This window comes from Rhinatrema bivittatum, chromosome 7, assembly GCF_901001135.1.
Source record: "Rhinatrema bivittatum chromosome 7, aRhiBiv1.1, whole genome shotgun sequence".
Lineage (NCBI taxonomy): Eukaryota > Metazoa > Chordata > Amphibia > Gymnophiona > Rhinatrematidae > Rhinatrema > Rhinatrema bivittatum.
The window spans coordinates 198,265,205-198,282,509 of record NC_042621.1 but is presented as its reverse complement, the minus strand read 5'-3'; the positions used below and the strand labels follow the sequence as shown (position 1 = coordinate 198,282,509).

Here is a 17,305-nt window from a genome sequence, read left to right as displayed (position 1 = left end):
TACTCTGCAGGGTCCCCCTTACCGCCATACTACTATTTGAACATAACTGTAAGGTTTTTCAATAGCAAGTCCAGATGTTGCTATACTGAACCTCAGACAGGGGGCAGTTGTGAAAATCAGCATTGGTCCAACGTGTGATGCAGCATGCTAGGTGTGGCGGGTGTACACCAGGGGCACATTAGGAACATAACGAGGACACAAAAGGTGGCATGGTAAACCGGAATTTTATTCCTTACAACATTGTGCAGGGTATAGTGATGTATTAGATCATCAGTTTAACCATACATTAGATGTTCCTAGGTAGTCATAATCTGCAAGTACTAGATAGGTAATAGATCCAAAGTGGTCCAATTCCATGCTACTTACTTCACTCCACCATAAGGCGTATATACTGATATGCAGGTAGTGGGTGTTATCAGTACTGGCAAAGCATGATTACCTAGGAAAAGAGAAACAGGAAGTGGCACCCCAATAGCTAGGATCCTGCAATACATAGATTACCGCTGGACAATATACAATGTGTTGACTGGCATAGGCCCCAGGCGATCCATGTTGAAAGAGTGCACTGAAAGGGGACTGCCTGAGAGGCCGGCCGGCAGAGTGAAAGTCCAGGCCCCAGGCGGTCCATGTTGAAAGAGTGCACTGAAAGGGGACTGCCTGAGAGGCCGGCCGGCAGAGTCAAAGTCCAGCCAACAGACAAGGTATCCAGCAGTTCAGCATGTAGGCAGCAGGCAAACACATGAAGGGTGTGGCAACAGCAGTGAAGGCCCAGGAACAGACAGCAGCGGCATGGCGAGGAGGCCCAGGAACAGACAGCAGCGGCATGGCAGCAGCAGTGAAGGCCCAGGAAGAAACAGGCCAAGTGCCATTTGGCCACATGAGGCACAGAACGCACCCCACAACCAGCATTAACAGTCCTTGAGCAGACAGGTCATCCCACAGCACACTGCCAGAATTTACAGCCCTTGAGAACAGAAGGCGGTACACAGCAGAGTGGCGCAGCAGATGCAGATGACACACAGCAGAGTGGCGCAGCGGATGCAGACGGCACACAGTAGAGTGGCGCAGCGGATGCAGACGGCACACAGCAGAGTGGCGCAGCGGATGCCGGTGGGCCAGGTGACCAGGTGGGTGGGAGGTGGCGCCTCATCAGCTTTGCATGGTGCATCCTCTTCCATCTCGACGGCACTGCCCCTCTGTGGGGAGCAGCCAGTGGTGCATCCTCTTCCATCTCGACGGCACTGCCCCTCTGTGGGATGGCCATCCCAGTGGTGGGTGGGACTACTTGCCCTACCCGGTTTGTGGTGCCTGATGGTCCCCTCAGGGCCCCTTGCCACGTCGTGATGGTCCGGTGGGAGGTGGCAGGTTCTTGGGGGGACGGCCCCGGTGGCCTCGGGACCCTGAGGGACTTGGCTGGGATGTTGACGTTGTGGATGATGAGGCCTGCTGGTCCGGCATCCGCTGCAGGATTTGCAGCAATATTGTATTGTGTGTGCCAATCGCTGCTGCGAAGCTGGTGCCTGCCTGTGTGAATGCTGCAGTCTGGAGCTGGGAGTCGCGGCTCAGCTGTCTGACGGCTCTCCTCAGGCCACGCAGTTCCAACCTGATTTGCTCAGCCTGTGTGGAAGTCATCGGGTCGGGGTTGGGTTGGAAGGGTGGCGCTGCTGGAGGTGCTTGTGGTGCTGGTGTTGGGACTTCCGGTTCAGGGGGATGTACCATTGCTGCCCCAGCTGCTGGTGCAGGGCTGCATGGAGACATGACTGGTGTGGACAGAGTGGGCGGAGTTTGCTCAAAGGGCATCGGGCTGCTTGGGTGCTGAGCAGTGGGGGAGGTCCCTCACTCCATATCCTCAAGGGCCTCACTCAGGGTGAGGGGGCTGCCTGTGGCTGCTGTTGTGGGCCGCACCTCTTCCTCCTCCTCCGATTCCGACCACTGTGTCATTGCATCTATGTAATAGGGCCTAGTTAGCATTGGTGGCCGCCTTGTCCCCGGTGGGTCACTGCTGGTGCCTGGGCCCTCCCAGCTGGCATCTGACGTCTGCTGCCTGGGACCAGAGTGCTCTGTAGAAGATGGGGGAAAAAAGGATATACAGCATCAGTACCACAGCGTTTGGTTGAATTAGAGTAACATCAAACATGGACATGTAATCTTTGACCAACATGTCATTCTGCTTATACAGTTATGATGTTTATATGTACCTAATGGCATGGGGGATGGGGCCTGAATCTCGGCGGTGCAGAGCACAGGGGGAAACTGACATTGTCAACAGTTGTAAGCATTTCTTTCACATCTCAGACTGGTAGCCTCTGCCTGGGGGATGGGGGGGGGGGGCAAGACTGTTCTCGAGAGCACATGGGGAACTTCAACAGAAAATAGGACTAAACATTGTGTATGAACCTTGCACAGGACAGGGGGGTATAGGCCTACTTACCATCTTCGAGGTGGGAGGTATCAAGGCGTGGATCCAATCCCTCGAAGATGTCTGGTCCCAGCCGCTGCATGAGACTCCTCTCCATATCCGTGAAGCGGATTGGGCACGGGGACCTTCCTCCTGTCTCCCACAGGTATTCATTCCGCTCCGCAATCTTCACCTTGAGCTGCGCCTTGATGTCCCTGTAACGGTGGGCCACCTGCTCCCTGGTGCGAGGTATGCCACTTTGGCGTCTGATGTCCGCAGCTATGGTGGCCCATAGCTGTGCCTTGGCTGCCTTGCTTGTCTTCACTGCCAGGTTGCCAAAGAAATGGGCATAGTGACAGAGGACGCCTTCAATCAGCCGATCGTTGTCCTCCTGGCTGAAGCGTATAGAATGCTGCCTGACCCTTGCCTGGCTGCCTGGTTTGGGTGCCACTTCCGGAGGCACCCCATTCCCACCATTCTCTCCTGCCTCACCCGTTCCCCCTCCCCCACCCTCCTATCACTTCCCTCCTGCCTATCTCTCCCACTAGCCCTGTCCCTGCTCCTACTCCTCACACCCCTACGACTAGGTCCCTCTTCCTCCCTCCCCTTCTCCCCCTCCTCCCCCTACTCTCAACTCCCCTCTTCTGTCCTCTCCTCCCACTCCTGTCACGCTCCATCCTCCATCACATTCCTCCTCACCACCACCACCACCGCACTCATCCTCGCCACCACCAACAACACCACCACCACACTCCTCCTCCTCCTCCTCCTCCTCCTCCTCACAGATAGGGACAAACAGGGAACTGACAATATTTCACTCTAACACTGATTACACAAGACACAGGTAAAGGGAAACAGATGACAACAGTGAATATTACAAGACAGCGCACTCAGTAATCAAATTTCTAACTCCTCCAAAATTCTAAACCTCCAACACCTACCTCCTCTCCAAATCTCCTTCCAAACCCTCAAAGGAGGAGGGGCAGGAAGTGACCTTTTATACATGTCACATTATCGCAGAGCGCGGTACTTGGTTTCACTTTTGTCCGCGTACTGCGAAAATGTCACGCAGCGCGATCATTTTTTACTCTTTTCATCGCGAAACGCGAAAACAGTTTCGCGATTCACGAATACATTTTCACGAGTCGCAAAAACTTCGCGGCACGCAAATTTTTCCTGCTGCACGGAAAGAGCCTCATTTGCATGGGAACGCCCCTTTTATTAACACGGGCGGTACCCATGCGATACCAATGCGATATTGGTAAATGAGGCCCTATGTGTCCATAATTACTCCTAAGTTTTGCACTTGTTTAGAAATCATAATTTTAATGCCTTCAAAGATTAAAAAGGCTGACAATTTCCTACTTGGAAATTTTGAAAGATATATTTCAGTTTTACTGATGTTTAAAATGAATCCATTCTCAGTTAACCAATTCTTGACTACTGCAAGTGACCATGTCCTCAACAGAAGACTCAATTGGGACATAAAACTGAATGTCATTAGCATATAAAAAATAGCCAACATTCACATTTGCAAGAAGCTGACACAACGTGAACATATATAAATTAAAAAGTAAAACTGAAAGAACTGAACCACTTGGTATTCTGGAATCCAAACCTATTGGGCTTGAATAATCACTGTTTATTACAATTTGTTGAGATTATTCACACAAGATAATTGATTATGGTTGCATTCAAACCTATGTCACGCAATCTTCACAGCGGTACCCTAGGATTCATCATGTCAAATGCGGCAGCAACATCCAACAGAATCAGAAAAAATTATTTCCTATTGTTGAACCTCTGTTGAATTACATCAGTAAGTGATAATAATAAGATTTCTGTACCATGCATTGGCCAGAAGCCAAACTGAAATTTATCCAGCAATTCCTTCTCTTCAATATATTCATTACGTGTTCGATATTCAAAAGCCGCGTAATGAGTTATGTGGCTAGAATTTAGCCACATAAGTCAGGGGTGTTCCGGGGCCGGGCAGGAGGCATTTTAGGGAGGAGCGGAGTTAGCCGCATAAGTCATGTGGCTAACTGATATTCGGAGTAAGCTGCTTAACTTATGCAACTAACTCTGGTCATGCCATAGCGCTGTCCTAAAGTTAGCCGGATGCGCGCATGTTAAAAAATCCGGGGTCGGCACGCGCAAGGGGGTGCACACTTGTGCACCCCTTTGCGCGCGCCGAGCCCTAGGGGAGCCCCGATGGCTTTCCCCGTTCCCTCCGAGGCTGCTCCGATTTCCGATTTCGGAGCGACCTCAGAGGGAACTTTCCTTCCGCCTCCCCTCCCTTCCCCTATCTAACCCAACCCCCAGCCCTACCTAAATCCCCCCCCCCACCTTTATTTTTTATTTAATTACGCCTGTCTCTGGGCAGGTGTAGGTTGCGCACGCCGGCCAAGTGCCGGCGCGCGATCCCCAGGCCCAGCAGCAATGGAGAGGCCTATGGTCATGCCCATGCCCCGCCCCCAGACCACCCTGCCCCCACCACGCCCATTTTTTCAAGTCCCGGGACTTACTTGCGTCCTGGGGCTTGCGCGCATCGCTGGGCCTATGCAAAATAGGCTCGGCGTGCGCAGGAGCGGGTTTTCGGGGTTACGCGCGTAACCCTTTAAAATCCACCCCTAAATATTCAAAGTTAGGAATAGGAAAAATACTAAGTCTTTTCAAATCTAACTCTGATTTAGCAATTAGCATAAACCCATCTCCCCTTCTTCCCAGCCTTGGACAATTAAAAACAGAAAAGGGAGGAAATGACATCTATTTAAGAGGCAAAACATCCATATCAGTTAGCTAGGTTTCAGTAATGCAAAACAAATCAGGAGATAACTTCTTAATCAAATCAACTATTACCGGAATTTTCTTCTTTATTGCTTGCCCATTGATCAGCAGAATCACAAATAGCTGGTAAACCATACAAACACAAGGACAAATTTGCTCGAATTACAGTATGTAGGAAGGAGAGCCCCAAGGAGCATGTTTCTTAGTTGTGCACCTCACTCTGGTGTGCCATGGCTCTGGCATCGGCCCTCAGCTGTTATAGGGCTGGTGAATGATGTCAGCAGTGGCAGAACCAAGCCCGGGAAACCAGGGACTGCTGGAATCAAATGCCAGAGGCACACAGAAGCAGGCTCAGGTGAAACAGAGCATTTGGTAGAAGATTTGCAAAGCAAAGCAGCTCGATGTAATCAGCTGAATCCACTGGCGTTGGCCCTCAGCTGTTATAAAGCAGGTGAATGACGTCACAGTTGGCAGAGCCAATCTCTGGAGACCAGGGACCACTGGAATCAAATGCCAGAGGCACACAGAAGCAGGCACAGATGTCAACAGAGCGCTTGGTGGAAGATGTGCAGAGCAAAGCAGAACTAACTTTAGGACAACTCTTTGGCCCGATCAGACTTAGCCAACTAAGTCAGCTGGCTAACTGAATATTGGAGTTAGCTGGTTAACTTGGCCGGCCAACTCAACTCCTCCCAGTTACACCCCTAACTTATCCAGCTAAATTCTAGCCTCCCCCCCCCCCCCCCCCCCCCGTCTTATTAGCTGGCTAGAATTTAGTCAGATATATTCCCAAATATTCATTTTAGCCTGCTAATGTCTGAGTTAGCCAGCTAAATATTTTTGAATATGAACCTCATACTGTTCAGTAAATGCATTAATGCAGGGATAATGCACAAAATTGCAAATTGCACGCATTATGCACCCCTTAAAAATTGGCATAATGTATTTAAATGACTTGATTTGCATGTAAATGTATGCAGAATAGGTCATGCATATGGAAATCAAATAGTGCAGCTTGTGGTGAAGTTGGCAAGCCATGTTACTTGATGGAAAATTACCTACAGTTCAAGTACAGCATTATATTATGGATTGCAATTCTTGATGTACATGTTCCATCATTTGGGATGAATATGTTTGTATAATATACTTGGAACCTAGCAGGGAAGATGTGTAATCAAATATAAATAAATAAAGAAGATCAGCCTTTGACAGTTGCAGTTAAGTCTATGTAAATGAATGTTGCTTAGATATATGTACAAATTAGATGATGATCCATGTTATGTAGCTCTCAGATGCATACTTGCAGATATAAAGTGCTTCTCATTTGCTGTAACAGAATAAAGACATTTGGGGTGTGCAGTATATCTAGCCATAGAAGGCAGTCTGTAGAAGAGAGACTTATGAATGTGTATGATGTTTAAATATTGCTCTATTTTCATAACTTGTGTCTTGCAGGGAAGTTGTTACTATCAACCATTTTCTGGAAGCAGTAGCTGAGAAGGAGGTTCGGGGGAAAGCGAGGCTCCAGGATTTCATCGAAAATCTGCTACAGCGAATTGACAGGGCAGAAAAACAGTTAAAATATTATCAAAGTCAGAAGAACGAGTGCAGTTATTCTAACATTCCAGAACATGTGGTAGGCCCAAAAATCAGATTCTCTGAACTGAACTGTTAATTAAAAGCTCACTATTGGTGTTCTTATGTTAAATGTGAGCGGTCAGAAAACTTCCATATTTTGAATATCTTGCATTCCAACCACATGTTCCTTCTAAGGTTTTTACCTTTGCCTTGACTTAAATCTTTGCTCTGTTACCCTGCTTATGATAACAAAATATGGAATGGGACAGGATGATGGTGCTAAATAGCTTGATAGGTGCCAGCATTCTATGTTTCATTCTCCAGTGCTGGGGCCGTCTCTTTCTTCTCTCAATGTTGTAATTTTATCATTTGCTTAAAAAGTCCTTAACTTAGCAGTATCTGCTTATATATAAAAATATTCAGCTGACAGTTAAAATGCCTGAGCTCCTTTTTTCATTCTCATATTTATTTAATTTCTGATGGTAGGATCAATGTCAAACTCTTGAAAGTGCTTCAAACTTGGTCTGTACCATCATTATATATCCAAGTTAAGTCAAGGCATTTATATACTGCCACTTCATAACCCAGCCCAGCATCACATGGTTTCATGTAAAGCAAGAATGATTGATGAGTAGATTTGGACAAGGACATTTTTAGAAAAAAAGGGGCATATATATTAAGAATACACTAATAAAAATGTGCATTAAACAATAGCACATGTTACAAAACAAAATTATGACCAGTGTAGTAAACTAATGATATACATAGTGAATGTACATATGAAAAGTGCCCTAAATATAATGTATATGTACTATGATTAGTGCAAGTGTTAATAAGGCCTTTTATGCATATAATAACCCGACTCCTCTAAATGCACAAGACTCTTTCAGATTCCCCCAAAATTGCAAAGTCTCCTCCATTCAACTTTAGAAGTCCTTGCTCACCCCCCACCTCCTTCAGGATCCTTCCAAAAGGGCCCTCATACTAATCCAGCAGGAAGATAGTCACAAATCTCCTGCTGGCTTGGCATCTAATGATGAGCTAGTGCTGCCTTGATCATTTAAATATGAAGGATATATATGATTTTCCATTCCTTCTTTCTAGATTAACCCACAGTGCCACCTTTATACCTCATAAGCCCTGTAGTTCTGTCACTTTAATATTATTTTTTTATATGGCACCACTCCTTTCCCCCTTCCTTCCTACTCCATCCTTCCTGAATAGATTAGAGCCTGGTATAAATAGATTCCAGTAATAGTTCTCTAGATAGTATGTATCTGTGATCGCAACTATATCCATTAGCCTTCACCATGACTGCTTCTAGATCTGGGACTTTATTTCCCATACTATGGGTGTTTGTGTACATAGCTTTCCACCTTTTTTTCCATTTCTTACCTGTACTTACCTGAGGACCTTAGTTTAAAGCCCTCCTTAGTAGGTTTGCCAGTCAGTTTTGGAAGGTGCTGCACCCCTTCGACAGGTGGACTCTCTGCTCAGCAGTCCTTATAACATTATTCCATGGTCCAGACAACCAAAACGCTTTCTTCCATGCAACCATTTATTCATCTTTCCTGTCTAAGCCTTTATCCTTAATTGAGACGACTGAGGAGAATACCACCTGTGCACAGACTAATGTCTCTGCAAATTACCCCCCCCCCCCCCGGCGTGGAGGAGATAATACGTCGATAACACAAAATTTCAAGTCCGAGATACTGTGAGCTAGGGCGACCCAATGGATGACTAAAAGAGCATTTTCCCGCTGGTTGACAAGACTAGAACGATGTTCGATAATCCTGGTTTTGATCTTTTGAGGCGTTTTTCCGATATAGAGCTTCTGGCAAGGACATGTGATGACATAAACAACTTCCGATGTAGTACAATCTGAATTGAAACGCAAAATGAGTGTTTTATTCAAAGAAGGATGACATAATGTAGACAAAGATAATGAGTGAGAACAAACAGAACAGGTACCACAGGAACTGTGGCCTTTAAAAACTGATACAGGAGGGGTGACTTGAGATAGTTCAGAGTGGACTAAAAGATCTTTAAGGTTTTTCCCCCAATGAAAAGTGAACCGGATGGGGCGAGCAAATACCTCATGCATTGATAACAGGGGCCAATAACGGCGTACAATTGATGTAAGAGCTTTGCTCTGTACTGAAAATGGCAGGATACAATTAATGATACCTTCAGAAGAGCGGGACTGTGGTAAAAAAAGGAGATCTTGGTTGACATACAAGGCGTGTTTAAAAGCTTTTTTCAAAATTGAATAGGGTTACCCTCTCTCTCTAAACTGGACTAGCATCTGCTTAGCGTGGGTAGTAAATTCAGATCTAGATGAGCATAGCCGCCAAAGTCTTAAAAACTGGCCAAAGGGAATATTGTTTTTCAAAGCATAGGGATGATGACTATCAAAGGACAATAGAGTGTTACGATCCGTTGTTTTCCTGAAAATAGATGTCAAAAATGTGTTTGAATCAGATGAGATGAGAATATCTAGAAACGAAATGCAAGAACGATGAATATTGAAATTAAATTGTAGATGACCATTCCAATTATTCAACCAGTCTAGAAATAAGACAAATTGAACATCTGTGCCTGTTCATATTAGAAGAATGTTGTCAATATAACAGAGCCAGAGGGAAATATACATCCCCCAATTAGAGGGGTAAATGAATTTTTCCTCAAAGTCAGAGACGTAGAGGCAAGCTAAATGCAGGGCCATCATAGCACCCATTCAGGTGCCCTTAATTTCCTGGTAATAAACAGACTCAAAAAGGAAAAAATCTTTTGTCAAAGCTATTCTAGTTAATGAAACCAAGAAATCAGTGGGAACACGAACCGGAGCCAGGCGTAAATTTAAGGTATCTTCAGTCAGGAGGAGAGCCTCCTCCTCCTGAGGTATGTTAGAATAGAGTGAGACAATATCCAGTGTTACAAAGAAGAAAGGCACATTAGGAATAGGTAGATTCTGTAACAACGTGATCAAATGTGAGGAGTCTCGGACAAATGAGCGACTTTTAGGGACAAATGGCTGGAGAAAGAAGTAGACAAATTTTAAAGAGGCTCAAGCAGAGAGACTGGATCCCAATTTTTCAATATCAATGCGCACCAATTTTTTAAATGTTAAAAGGGCAGGATCAAAGGGAGCAGGTGGATTTTTTTGACATAATAGAAGCATCACGTGATGATACAGAATCAGAAAAAAAACATTTTAAAGTTTAAGCATTCGGAAAAACCTATATAAATGTTTTTGGACATCAAATGGATCATACATGATAGTGGGTATAAATGACATGGCGAAACACGGGACCCTGTCGGGGGATTGATTGAAATTTGATGATATGTTCAATGTAAATCGTGGAGTGGACGTACCAACTAAAGAATTATCACATTAATTTTGATTCAAGTGTGGATCTTTAATATAGCTTTCCTGCACTATTCCCCTGAATTTTTAATTCATTATGAGCCATACAATTCTTCTGGTTGTCACCTCCTGATCACCCATCAACACCGCTTCCCCCTGTTCCCTTTCACACTATCATTGTAATGCTTTTTATGATTCACTTATGTTTTCTGGTAAATGTCATCTTTTTTTCATTGTGTTCTGACCTCCAGAAGGGAGTTTTAACTCCCCAGAGGTTGCCGAGAAATGTAATAAGTTAGTCCAAGAGAAAGATATCACCTTATTTTGTTTTTTTATTTTATTTGTTAACTTTTATTTCCATGGATGTACATGGCTGTCCACACTGCTTTATCTAAAACAAATTATGTGACTGAAAAAAATGAATAATCATCCATCCAGTCACTATACGTCAGGCCCAAATGTAACTTCACAGAATTAATTGAAATGTGCTCAACCCAAATAATCAAAAAATGTGAAAAACACATCTGCAGCATTCCAAGGGTTTGACTATGTATAAAAGCTCCTCTAACCACAGCTAAATACTGAGCAAGCAGGAAGAGGCAGATCACGTATTTCCTGAAGAAAGTGAATCACAGACTATTGTAGGAAGTCGAATGTAGCCTGCGCTGGCAGGCTAACTGAAAAGGTTTCAAGTAATGAAACTCAACTCTCCCTACAGTTGTTTAGCATCAAATGCTTGAAGCCTGATGGTAAAGATTTACAGGTGCATAGAGCAAGGTAAAAATGTTACTTGACGGATCTGAAGTATTTTATTTACGGTACGCGTGCCACTCTTTAAAATAGAATGCACTAGGGCTAGATCCTTGTAGAATGGCATACAGCAGCGTTAGTTCCCTTTAGAATGACACACAGCAGGACTAGATCGCACACCACTGGATAATAAAAATGTACAAAAAGCTATTGCTTACCAAACGATATGTCAACTTAATGAAAAACTAAGAATGTTTTTGGTCATTACTGTATTGTTAGTGGCTAGTGTTTTTAACTAGTTTTTCTGGTGGATGTCTCCCAAATATAATCATAAAAATGTGGACTTCCTCATGTGCTTCGAGGTATAATGCAGAGGCTTCTAACAATGGAGTTTGTGCTAAAGGTGTTTTATATGGTGTTCTTCTGTAGTATACATTCTTCACTGTGCTCTGTTTCATTACTTTAATGGAGAAATGACCTGTAAAATCAACTGTAACTTTATATCAAATGTTAAAATCTGGTCTAATGCACGTAGCGGGCAGTTTTTAAAAGCATTTGCATGAGTAAAGAGTGTTTTACCCCTATAAATCAACCATCTGAAAATTTGCCCTCCCTTAGGGCCTGATTTTAAAAGGCATTTACTCACTCATAAGGGCGCTTTACTTGAGTAAATGGCTTTTGAAAATTGCTATGCTAGTATGTTACATTTACGAGCATAACTCCTTTGAAAATTAGCTCATTAATGTGGATAAAAGTACGCATGTTGTTCTACAAGGTGCAATCTGCATTAAGAGAATGCATTCTCGGGGGGGAGGCATATTTCAAATCATACTTTTGCTTTGCAATGTGAAGCAAAGCCCGAAGTTACAAAGTACCCAGTGTGGACATTTGGAAAATCGCCACCATAGTTTTAGCACCAAATATAAAATCTGGGAATCGGAAAGGAATTTCATTTATCTTATCTTTCTCTGTCATCTGTGGGTCTAGTAAATCTGTATTGTTCAAATCCTTTCTGACATACATGTATGACATTAAGGTGTCAATAAAAAAAAAAGTAGTTTATGGCTAAGTTTGTTTTTAAACAGTTGCTTAAAGAAGATTTCCACTAACATGCACATTATGAATGTTATAAAAATCATATGTCTGTTTTAATACCATTTCTGCCACTATCACTTTTTTAGTTTTTATGGTTTTAACAGTATATTAGTGCATAAACATTATATTAGAAGCATAAATACAGCGATATCTTCTAGCATTTTGACACGTGTCTTTGCAGGTTACAAGCATTCACAGGTTACAAGATGGATGCCAAAACGGAGCACAGAAAAAGGTAAAACTAAGAATATTTCTATATTTAAAATTTGGAGTTTTCTTGTTTGCATACTATATAATCAGAGGAGGACAGTCTAAAAAGTGATATGAAAAATTAATATTTTCATCCCTTTATTTGCAATAATCAGATAATGGTTAGATGGGCAACATATAGAAATCAGAAACTGAATCTAAACAATCCAGACCTATAGCTTGACTTGGCCACTGATTGGCTTCTCTAGTAAAGAGTGAACTAGGAATGTGGCTTGCATGCTCTGCTCACATTTTCTGTATATTGCAGTTCTGTAAATTGGGGTTCTTAACATTTTTGCTTCTGAGGCATCTCTCTTAGTTGCAAAATTCCTCGGTCCTTCTGTACTACAGCAGGAATATTTTTTTTTTCAGGGGTGTGGGGAGAGGGCAGCAGGAACTTTCTTCTCTATTGGACCTCCAGCTCATTCAGAACTGGGGTTAGTAACTGATATCTTGAGCCTTCATTTACTAATACTGAGGAATGTTTTCCCCCTATTTCTATATCCCCTCCCAATTGAGCTAGCCCAGTTATCTTCAGAGCCCTGAAATCATGCTCCCTAAGTCTGGCCTTTAAGACTCACTTGCACAATGGCTGGGATTCCCTTCCTTCTTTCAAGGGGCTGTGAATGCTGCCTGTGTAGCATCTCTAGCCCCAGCCAACCCATAGAGTGAAAGACCCGACCTGAGAATCAAACCCAGGCCCTCTGCATGGCAGTTCACCAGCCCCAGAAATATTTTTCTGTGTGTTAATCAATCATGTATATTTCAGTTTTATTTTTATTAGTTTTTGTTAGATTTGACAGAATCCCAAAACCCTCTCACAGACCTGAAACTCCGGTTGGGAACCTATGTTCTAAAAATTACCAAGAAGACTTTCCAGTTGTTTGGAAAGTTGGATGTTTAATACTTTCAAAGAAAGGATGCTCACAACAAATGTGGAGAGATTTACTTATTTAATTAATAAATTGCAATCCCACAAGACCCCAGAACCCAAAGAGTTGTGGTGTGGTAAGGACATTTTGAGAATCCTTTACTGAAATTCGCTCTTCGGTGGGATGTTGATACAAACATTATTTAGATAATAGGTCAATGACTGTTTACACAGACTACTACATAAGGTCATAGAATGGCAATCAATAAGATGTAACTAGTATTTAGACTGTAGGTCAGTGACTGTAGGTTTTTAAATCAATCTTACTGGAGTTCTCAGATATAAAAGACTATTGCTTAAATCAGTTGGAAAGGTATACTCTATGGCAGGGGTCAGGAACCTATGGCTCGGGAGCCAGATATGGCTCTTTTGATGGCTGCATCTGGCTCGCAGACAAATCTTTAATAAAAAAGTAAAAATCTAACAAAATCCCCCACCCTCCTGACGCCCCTCAAGACCTCCAAAATTAATTTACTACAACCCCCACCCTCCTGACCCCCCCAAGACCTGCCAAAAGTCCCTAGTGGCCCAGCGGGGGTCCAGGAGCGGTCTGGGAGCGATCTCCTGGACTTGGGCTGTCGGCTGCCAGTAGTCAAAATGGCGCCAATGGCCCTTTGCCCTCACTATGGGGTAGATTTTCAAAAACCGCGAATAGGCGTACTTTTGTTGGCGCTCCAGGCTCCCGACACGCCCCGACACGCTCCGACACGCTCCCGACACGCCCCGAAAACGCTGGATTTCAGTAGATACGCGCGTAGCCGCTGAAATCCGGGATCGGCGCGCGCAAGGCTATCTATTTCGTATAGCCGGCACGCGCCGAGCCGCGCAGCCTACCCCCGTTCCCTCCGAGGCCGCTCCGAAATCGGAGCGGCCTCGGAGGGAACTTTCTTTTGCCCTCCCCTCCCCTTACCTTTGTTGGGGGATTTACGCCTCCCGGAGGGAGAAGTAAATCCCCGCGCGCCAGCGGGCCGCTAGCGCGCCGGGCCGCGATCTGGGGGCGGGTCCAGAGGGCGCGGCCACGCCCCCGGGCCACCCCGGGCCGTAGCCATGCCCCCGGGCCCGCCCCCGGAAGGCTCCCGACACGCCCCGAAAACGCCGCGTGGTTCGGGCCCGCCCCCGACACGCCCCCTCCGAAAACCCCGGGACTTACGCGAGTCCCGGGGCTCTGCGCGCGCCGGTAGGCCTATGTAAAATAGGCTTACCGGCGCGCAGGGCCCTGCTCGCCTAAATCCGCCCGGATTTGGGCAGATTTAGGCGAGCAGGGCTCTGAAAATCCGCCCCTATGTCACTGGGGTCGACCAATGGTGACGGTAGCCCCTTTGACATAGTAAGGGCAAAGGGCCATCGGCTGCCAGTAATCAAAATGGTGTCGACGGCCCTTTGCCCTTACTATGTCACAGGGGCTATCGCCGCCATTGGTCGACCCCAGTGACATAGTGAGGGCAAAGGGCCGTCGACACCATTTTGATTACTGGCAGCCGACAGCCCAAGTCCAGGAGATCGCTACCAGACCCCCACTGGACCACCAGGGACTTTTGGCAGGTCTTGGGGGGGGGGGGGTCAGGAGGGTGGGGGTTGTAGTAAATTAATTTTGGAGGTCTTGGGGGGCATCAGGAGGGTGGGGGGTTGTAGTAAATTAATTTTGGAGGTCTTGGGGGGCATCAGGAGGGTGGGGGTTTTTGTTAGATTTTTACTTTTTTATTAAAGATTTGTCTGCGAGCCCTGGACCCCCGCTGGATCACCAGGGACTTTTGGCAGGTCTTGGGGGGGGGGGGGGTTAGGAGGATGGGGGGTTGTAGTAAATTAATTTGGCAGGTCTTGGGGGCGTCAGGAGGGTGGGGGGTTGTAGTTAGTATGGCTCTCACGGAATTACATTTTAAAATATGTGGCATTCATGGCTCTTTCAGCCAAAAAGGTTCCCGACCCCTGCTCTATGGGCTATACAAAATATCCAAAGATGTTCATTACCTTGAGCATAAATTTCCAAATTCTATTTCTGTGTGTGAGAGAGGCATGGGGAACGATGTTTGTGCATGTAAGCGAGAGTTAGACTTTGTTTTTGTGTGTGTGTGTGAGAGAAAGAAGTCATTTGTGAGTGTGTATGTATATGTGTGTGAGAGATAGAGAAAGAAAGGCAAGGAGTTTGGTTGTTTCTTGTGTAAGAGGGAAATTGTGTGTATATGTGTGAAATTGAGACTTTGTGTATATTTGAGAGAGAGAGCTTGAATTTGTGTGTGTTGCCGACAGAGATTTTGCCACAGCGTGTGTGTCTGTGTATGTGTGAAATATAGATTGTGGGTGGGTGAATGTGTAAGAAAGGGATTGTGTGTGTGTATGTGTAAGAGAGAAGGAGGTAGTGTATGTTTGAGAAATGGAATAGATGTGTGCATACGTCCTTGCAGATTTCCATTCATGTAGTTTTTCAACTTATATGTGTAACTTTCCGGTGCTCTCAATTTACATGCCTTAATGGATTATTTTCCAACTCATGTTATGGCCTTTTCGCATGTGTTAAGGTGTTTTTGCATGTGAAAAACGCCTTAACGCATGGTGCGATGCTAATTTTTAAAAGGGGAGGAGTCGGGCGCGGGATTTTTGTACAAGTGGGCTGACTTCACATTTTACCCAGGTAGAGAGTCCATCAAGCTAGGTTGAGAGAACATTATACAAATCTCATCTGTGTGTGAGTTTCCTCACGCCGAAGGACATCAAATCTTCACAATAGTGTACTGTTCTGTTCGTACGTCTCACTCTGCATATCAAAGTGGCCCCTAACCCCTACACTACTACCTAAACCTCATCTCGAGTTACTAGGTGGGCTTTCTATAGAGATATACATAGCTAACTACTAGAAGAGCCTTATAGATAGGCTGGCTCTCTCCCCCCCCCCCCCCCCCCAGTGGTTGCAGGTAGGAAATGCGAAGCACTAAGATAGCCTATTTATCGCCATGTGCGCTATTACCATAAAACACGCCCCTCTTCCTATCACATGCGATAGTTTGATGAATCTAGCCCTAAGTTACATGGGATTGGAAAAATAAGTGCTTATGTGAATGGGAATGAATGTCATCCTGCTGCATCTGATATAGTCAACATCCATGCCTTTTTTTACTGAAGCCACATAACTGAATGCATAATTTTCCAGGCAACAGTTAATGTGCCTGAGTTGATAAAGGTCATAAATGGAAATCAGCATTGACATAAAGCTGATTTCCTGTACTTCCTGTAAAGAACATTTAAAGACATGGCTATGCTAAGATAACATTTTTATTTAAATTTAAATTTTTTTAGGAAGCTACAAAATATAACTTCTAATTACGTGTGGCTGCATCATATAAGTTTTGTATCCAAGTTCAGATTTTTGTGTGTGAGGGGAGAGAGTGTTTGGGGAAATGTTCACATCTTTAGGATTTTTCAGAACATTGTTACTACTGCTTAGGAATCAACAGTTAGAAAACAGCTCAGATAATGTTGTTAAAATTAGAAAATTGTTTTTCGACAACATTCACTTGGTGGCTTTTATGAAGTCAATTTATATTGCTTAAAACAGAATGAGGATCTTTTCTAAATTTGCGTGCAAATAATTATAATAAAAGTGTTAAATCTGCCTTAAGATGGATGGGAATGCTCTTAAAATTATCATTTCCTAAGCTATATGGTTTTGCTGCTTTCACACTTTTCTAACATATCTTGAAAATAACAAGTCTAGAATTGCATGGCAACTTAAAAGATTGCTTTTTGTGCTGCTTTTCCTCCTCCTTTGAGCCTCACCCCAAAATGTATTCCATCCCACCAGTTGCTCTTCCCTTTTCAGCCTGATTTCAGTTCGTCTCTCCTCCTCTACCCATCTTTTTTTCCCTCCCTCCAACCAATAGGATGGCTCTCCTTGACCTGGGCTTGGCTGAAGCAGCAGAGGCTCTCCTGCCCTTGACCTAGATCCACCAAAGGCAGCTCTGAGATGACTCTCCTGCCATCACAGCGATGGGAGGGAGGTCAACCCAGAGGATAGGCAGTTTGCTAGCATGTACTAACTGAAGCTCTTTCTCCCTTGGCCTGGGCAAATTAGATAGGAGAAGAAGAAGGGGAGGGGAAGGGGTTGAGTCTCAGTAGCTACTGCCCTTCCCTCAAGACATGATAGTTATTGCCA

General features: G+C 44.6%; 1 protein-coding gene across 2 annotated transcripts in view; it reads left to right on the top strand.

The window, feature by feature from the left end:
* ZNF365 (zinc finger protein 365) overlaps window positions 1-17,305 on the top strand; it is a 64,672-nt gene that overhangs the window by 33,642 nt on the left and 13,725 nt on the right. For both annotated transcript variants that reach the window (XM_029609738.1, XM_029609739.1), the window contains exons 3-4: window positions 6,644-6,824; window positions 12,160-12,213. In XM_029609738.1, the coding sequence (XP_029465598.1) occupies window positions 6,644-6,824; window positions 12,160-12,213 (235 nt within the window). The remainder of the gene's footprint in view (window positions 1-6,643; window positions 6,825-12,159; window positions 12,214-17,305) is intronic.